The 6,736-nt window shown below is 48.5% G+C and overlaps 1 protein-coding gene across 1 annotated transcript; it reads right to left on the minus strand.

Moving 5' to 3' along the window:
- Positions 1-2,505: 2,505 nt before the first annotated feature.
- Positions 2,506-3,475, minus strand: LOC136451496 (transcription repressor OFP14-like). The gene has a single exon (XM_066452198.1). The coding sequence runs from the start codon at positions 3,267-3,269 to the stop codon at positions 2,670-2,672; it is 600 nt and encodes a 199-aa protein (XP_066308295.1). The 5' UTR covers positions 3,270-3,475; the 3' UTR covers positions 2,506-2,669.
- Between the last annotated feature and the right edge of the window lie 3,261 nt (positions 3,476-6,736).

Here is a 6,736-nt window from a genome sequence, read left to right on the forward strand (position 1 = left end):
GTGGCGAGATGTGGGTTTGGGCTGAATTAATGGGCTTTTATTAGATGGACCACTAAATAAAAGAGCATACCATTATTTTTCCTTTTCTTTTTTCTTTCTAACATCTTTTGACAAATCAGCACATAATCTTATATCTATATCTACACTAACATATTTATTTAGGTCACAGGTTTAGCGTCACTAGCCACTTCCACTTGTACCCAAGGATGGCAACGGGGACCCGATACCCGATACCCGACGGGTATTTGATCCATTAGGGGACGGGGATGTGATCATATCTTTACCCGCGGGCATCTAAATGGGCAAGAATCCATACCCGACGGGCATAGCGGGTACGGGAACGTTCCCTGTTTACCCGTACCCGTTACCCGTTGGGGAACCCGACTATTTGAGCTGTCATGCGAGTATTAGGCCCAAAGAAGCTCAACATAGATATTTTGGTCCAAATCTGAACAGTCATATATATAATTTGTGTGTTCTAGGAACCCTCGTTCAATTTTTCCTCACCATCTCCGCCAGCAGCACAAGCACGCCTGTCTCACGAGCGCTCGTGCCCCTCGCTTCCTCAGTTCGGTCTCTCTGCCACCTTTGCTCGTCCTCCTCGCAACCTCGCTCCTTCTCCTCGGCATCTCCGAGACTCCGACACTTATACCCGGGTGAAGAAGAAACGTCTCCGATTGCAAAGCTGCGACCCCAAGTGTCCTTGTTTATTGGGTATGCAGTACCCGTCGGGTATCTGTTACCCGACCGATACCCGACGGGTACGGGGATGGGCAATAATCTATACCCGAGACAGTTAATGGGGATAGGGACGGGATAAATTCTCCGTAGCGGGGAAGAGAACGTTCCGGCGATACCCGACGGGTATATACCCGTTGCCATCCTTACTTGTACCGGCTGGCTGAAATCAGACGCAGACAGCACCAGCATTTTTCCCATTGCTGATGAGCTATCTTTACAAAGTCATGGGAACACCTCTGACCCACTTGTATGGTGATCTGTACATATGCGTCTAGACTGCGACGCATCACCACTGGAGCACCCAAAAATCTAGCTGTTGAATGCTTTTTCTGATTATTGCACTGCGCGACCTGCTGTAAAATACTTCAGTTAAGCAGGCTTATGTAAGCCTGCAATATTTTTATATTTATTATTGCCATCATCTCTGTGTACATGGCAGTTCTGTACATGGAGGCTCTTTGATGAACGACTGCTCGTATCAGGGCTTACCCGGGGTAGTCTTTGAAACTAGACCGTGGTCCTTGCTGTACATTTATGAACCGACTCAAGCGACTGTTAAAAGCGAATTCAATCAAGATACGGACATCTGTTGCCTCGAAATTGCGTGCAGGACAAAAGGACAAAACAAAGTCGGAGCAATCACGCTTCCGTGTTTTCAAGTACTTGACTATTTCGATAATGCTTGGCCACGGACGTCCGCCCCATCTGGACGTGCTTTCTCTCCATGTGGCCATCCGCTCGTCCCACTCTCCACGGCGTCTTTGCTGGCCAACGTCCACCGCTAAGCCCGCTGGGCCCTTCTTTCCGTCCCACGCCCGACCAAAGCTCTTCGCCGGCCCCGCCCGAGCGGCAGCTGCTTGTGCTTGTGGCCAGCCCCTTCCTCTCAGGCCTCGCCGGGGCAGAGCCCGCCGGCGCATGTCCCCGCCTCCCTCTCCACCCAACAGCGACCCGCAGCGCGGCCAAAGCTCGCCGGCGGCCTGTCCCCGCCGCCCCCTACGCTCACCTCTAGAAGGGGCCACGATAGCGCGGCTGCCCATCCCCCGCTCTGCGTTGCGTCGTGCTAAAGAAGAAGAGTGAAAAATGCATATTGCAAGCGTATGTTTCAAGTATTTTCAGATGTTTCTAACGTATGTTACAAGCTTCTGTTCCTAATGTTTTATCTGTTTTTCCAGACGTATGTTTGCAAGTGTGTTTATTAGGATGTTGCATATGTTTCACACATATGTTGCAAGTGTTTTTACGTGGATATTACGTATGTTTTACAATGGTTTTCAAGAGTTTTTGCCACTGTTTCATATGCATGTTTCATATGTTTCATCTGTCTTCAGACTATGTTGCAATTGTTTTTATTTATCTTGATGTTTCAAAAATAGATCGGGTGTTGCATCTCCCTTCTCGCTTTCTGCTGCCTTGCCTCGGTGTCTCCTCCTCCTCCGGCGCCGGCTGGGCATCCGCCACCCCCTCCCCCTCTTCTTGATGCTGGTGACGTTCGGGTGCAGCGCAGGCACCGCATGGGCGCGGGAAAACGGACTGCAAGCACGGCGTCCGGACATTTGGGCGCTAGAAAGCTCTTTCTCCATTTTTTTATCTTTTTATTAGATACAAAACTTTTACATACATCTATATATATATATATATATATATATATATATATATATATATATATATATATATATATATATATATATATATGCTATATCTAGATTTATAAAAAAAAAATATGTATCTTAGAAGGTAGAGTTATATGCGATGAGGTGGCACTCTCTCATTAACATGGCACTTTAACTTGCTATATATATTTGTGAATTGAGCCAGGGTACACACCTCTAGCTAGTTGTGAATGAACCAGTAAAATTTAATTTTATACTGTACTTGCGAGAAAGTAAAAATAAATCTCCACAGCTGCTTGTTGACGAACTATCTGATGGTTACCATCTGCCAGAAACACAAGGATTCATCTTCATCAGTCCCAGGATGGGCCTCCTCCGCTTGTGCGGCCACCGGCGCGCGGTGAGGTCGTCGAAGGCGGCGAGGACGTGGCGGTGGACGCCGCGGTCGTTGCGGTCCAGGTAGCAGGACAGGAGCTCCTCCATGAACTCCCGGTACTCCGGCTCCGGCATCCCCTCGGCGCCGCACGCCGCCGCCATGTCGGCCATGGACTCCAGGAACTCCGCCCTGGGGTCGCTCGAGTACGTCTCCACCAGCACCGCCGCTCCTCGCAGGGCCTCGCCCGCGGCCGCGTCGTCGTCGACGAGCGAGGCCGTGGGCGCCGGCGAGACGAAGAAGCGGTCGGACGCCGAGACCGCGCCCGGGGGCAGCTCGCCGGGCATCCGAGGCGAGGCCAGCGCGTCGGCGACGCCGCCGCCGCCGCCGTCGTGAGGCGCGAGGCTGTTGCCGGCGGCGGCGTAATCACCGTCGTGGTCGTCGTCGCCGCGCGCGCCGAGGGAGAAGGACGGCGAGGACGATATCGCGGAGTGGTACGGGTGGGAAGAGAGCTGCTGCGCGCAGCGCTGCCATCGCGTCGCCATGGCTGGCCCAACAACCCGAGCCTTCCTCCCCTCAATGAGCTGACTATCTGAGCGCCTGAGCTGAACCTGAGCGAGCGAGCTCTTACCAGTTGCCACGGATGCGAACGACTGGCTTGCACCTTTTTATAGCGACAAAGCGTCGCCTCCAGTAGACCAAAGACCAACAGTCCAAATCTTCATGCGTCAATTTTTCAGCGTTCCGCTAATTTAAAATCGCACGCCTGATTACATTTTTTAGACGAAGTTTAAGCCAACTTTGTATGGCGTTTCGATCTTTATAGAAGGAAAAAAAAACTGATGACGAACTGTACGTTGTGTATACGGCAAGCTCGCTCCAATTGTTCTGCCGACGGCTGTCATCATTCCGTAATTGCAACGGAGACACCGGTACGGTAGTCTTATCCTTAGCAGCCGTGTTGCTGGAAAAAAAATGAGAACATAGAGCTATACATATTTTCAATTTTTTTTTTTGAAACTACGTTCTCGGAACGAAGAACGTGATCATGTTGCATGTTCCGACTGTTAATAAGACTATTTAACCTGTTCGCTGGTTGGTTTCTGGGCTGATAAGCTTGGCTGGTGATGGTTTGTTGTGAGAGGAAAACACTATTGATGGACTGATAAGCCCTGACTGAAACCAACAAACGAACATGCTGATTATCTGCTTGATGTGCCATAACCGCGTCACGTGAGCTGTGACCGTAACTAAGGGGATGTTTGGTTGCCCGCCGAAGCTTGCCACGCCATGTGTGACGCCGTCAAGCTTTTCGGTCTGTGGCTGTGGCCCGCCATGCTGCAGCAACAGCAGCGCTGAAGGTTAGGCCTTGTTTAGTTGGCGATTTTTTTTGGAAAATGGTACTGTAGCACTTTCGTTGTTATTTGGCAATTAATGTCCAATCATAGTCTAATTAGGCTTAAAAGATTCATCTCGTGAATTTCGTCTAACCTGTGTAATTAGTTTTATTTTTTATTTATATTTAATGCTTCGTGCATGTGTCCAAAGATTCGATGTGACGGGAAATCTTGAAAAATTTTGCAAAATTTTGGAAACTAAACATGCACTTATGCGACAGATTTCGGTGCCACAGGTGTTAGGCTGTGTTTAGTTGTAGGAATTTGGATTTTGGGGCTACTGTAGCACGTTCGTTTTTATTTGGCAAATAGTGGTTAAACATGGATCAATTAGGTTCAAAACGTTCGTCTCGCAATTTCCCACCAAACTGTGCAATTAGTTTTTCTTTTCGTCTACATTTAATGCTCTATGCACGGGCCATAAACATTCGATGTGACAGGTACTGTAGTAACTTTTTGGAAGTTAGGGTAAAACTAAACAAAGGCTTATGTGATTTTGTGCTGGGAGTAGTTGTGGCCGCCATAGCTTTCACACGAACCAAGCAACAGCCGCAGACCGGTGGCCACCGCAGTATGTGGCATGGCTTGTGTGCGCAGCGAACCAAACACCAGCCTTGCTCTCCGTGGCAGCCGCAGGTGTGGCGTGACGCACGTCGGCCAGCAACCAAACAGCTCCTAGGCCTTGTATAGTTTGAGGTTAGAAATCAGTATTTGATACTATAGCACTTTCGTTTGTATTTGATAATTATTATTTCATTATAGCCTAATTAGGCTCAAAAGATTTATCTCGTAATTTACAATCAAATCGTGTAATTAGTTATTTTTTTATCTATATTTAATACTCTATGCATGTGTCCAAAAATTTAATATAATGAAGAGAAAGTGAAAAAACTTACAATCTAAACGAGGCCTAAGTAAGTCGCTCTGAAACTGAAAGCATGGGTAATCTTGCTGAGGCCTTGTTTAGATTGTAACTTTTTTCAACCTGATAAATAGTACCACTTTCGTCTTATTTGTCAAATATTGTCTAATCGTGGACCAACTAGGCTCAAAAGACTCATCTCGTGATTTTTAACTAAACTGTATAATTAGTTATTTTTTTTACCTACATTTAATACTCCATGCAAACGGCTAAAAATTAATATAATGGAGAGAGAGTGAAAAAACTTGGAACTTTGATGGGATCAAAACAAGGCCTGACCAGACTTTGAGGTGGCTAGTGTCCAAACCTCATCGGGGCCGGGGTGTTTGGATCCTGTCGCTGTCATGCAGTACCTTGGCTCTTTGTTTTCTTCCCGATGAGGACACGGACTAGATGATGGTCCACCAGCGTTTAGGCAGCCGTGGCCTAACTCGTCGATGCCGACCTCAGCTCACCGTTAATTCCGTTGAGATTTCGTCACAGCTTGACAGCCGAGCCCACGAAAAGGCGAGATACCCGCTAGAGAGCTATGTATATATCGAGCATTTTTTTCTCCTTTATTACCAAAATTAACTTTAGGATCGGAAGGAGCCTGCAGTTCGCTTGTCACAATAGATTAACGCTAATGTTCCGCCGCACGCATCCGTCCGTCCGAACGTCCTCTCTTAAAAAAAAACTCTCCACGCTCGTCTCATATCGTCTCTTTCGCACATCCCATTATGCGCCACGCCACGCCCACTTTTCGGTGCTGCTGCCGGCATTCCACGTCCACTAGTGCACCGGTGGGTTTCAATCCCGATTGAAAACTAGCTTTAGTCCTGATTTTCTAACCAGGATTGCGGATCTGAGACTAAAGGTTTGGATCTTTAATCCCGTAACCGGAACTAAAGCCCATCATCCGAACTAAAAAAAATAGTTAAAATCCTATGAGACCTCTCTTGCGGTGTGTGAGGTTCGAACCCAAGACCCCTTCCTCGCGCGTAGCTTCCTTACCAATTAAACTGCACATCACATGTGACAAAGTCCTGGACGCTCTCCTTTTGAATTCATCCGTGGGGGACCTTTAGTCTCGGGTGGGAGACCTTTAGTCCGGGTTAGTGACACCAACCAGGATTAAAAGATCAGTTGGTGTTACCGACCAGGACTAAAAGTTGGAGGACCTTTAGTCCAGGTTAGTAACACCAATCGGGACTAAATGATGACTTTTAGTCCCGATTGGTGTTACCAACCGGGATAAAAAAAGGTTTTTGGTGCCTATAAACTTTAGATCCGGGACTAATGCTCACATTAGTCCCGAACCCCAATACAATCGAGACTAAAGGTGCGAACCGAAAGTCGTTTCTTTATGAGTGGTCGTGCCCCACTTCGGCGTGTCGCACCGCCATCCCCCACAGCACACCCATCCCTCACGGCACCTCCGTCCCCCGCCACGCCACATCGTGCCTCATCCTCCGCCGCGCCATGCCGTACCTCGTCCTCCGCCGTACCCAGGCCAGGAGAGGGGGGTCGTCCCTGGCCGAGCCCAGGCTAGGCGCAGGCGCAACTGGCTGCGCCACCATCTCGGCCGCCCGCTGGCCGAAACCAGTTGTTCCCCTGCTATGCGTTGCGTCGTACGGAAGAAGAAGGGTGAAAAACTCATGTTGCACGCCTATGTTTCAAGTGTTTCAGATGTTTCATATATATGCTGCAACTG

The sequence above is a fragment of the Miscanthus floridulus genome, chromosome 5 (genome assembly GCF_019320115.1).
Source record: "Miscanthus floridulus cultivar M001 chromosome 5, ASM1932011v1, whole genome shotgun sequence".
NCBI lineage: Eukaryota > Viridiplantae > Streptophyta > Magnoliopsida > Poales > Poaceae > Miscanthus > Miscanthus floridulus.

Coding starts and splice junctions, on each gene's coding strand:
- LOC136451496 (XM_066452198.1), bottom strand. CDS start 3,269: ATGGCGACGCGATGGCAGCGCTGCGCGCAGCAGCTCTCTTCCCACCCG.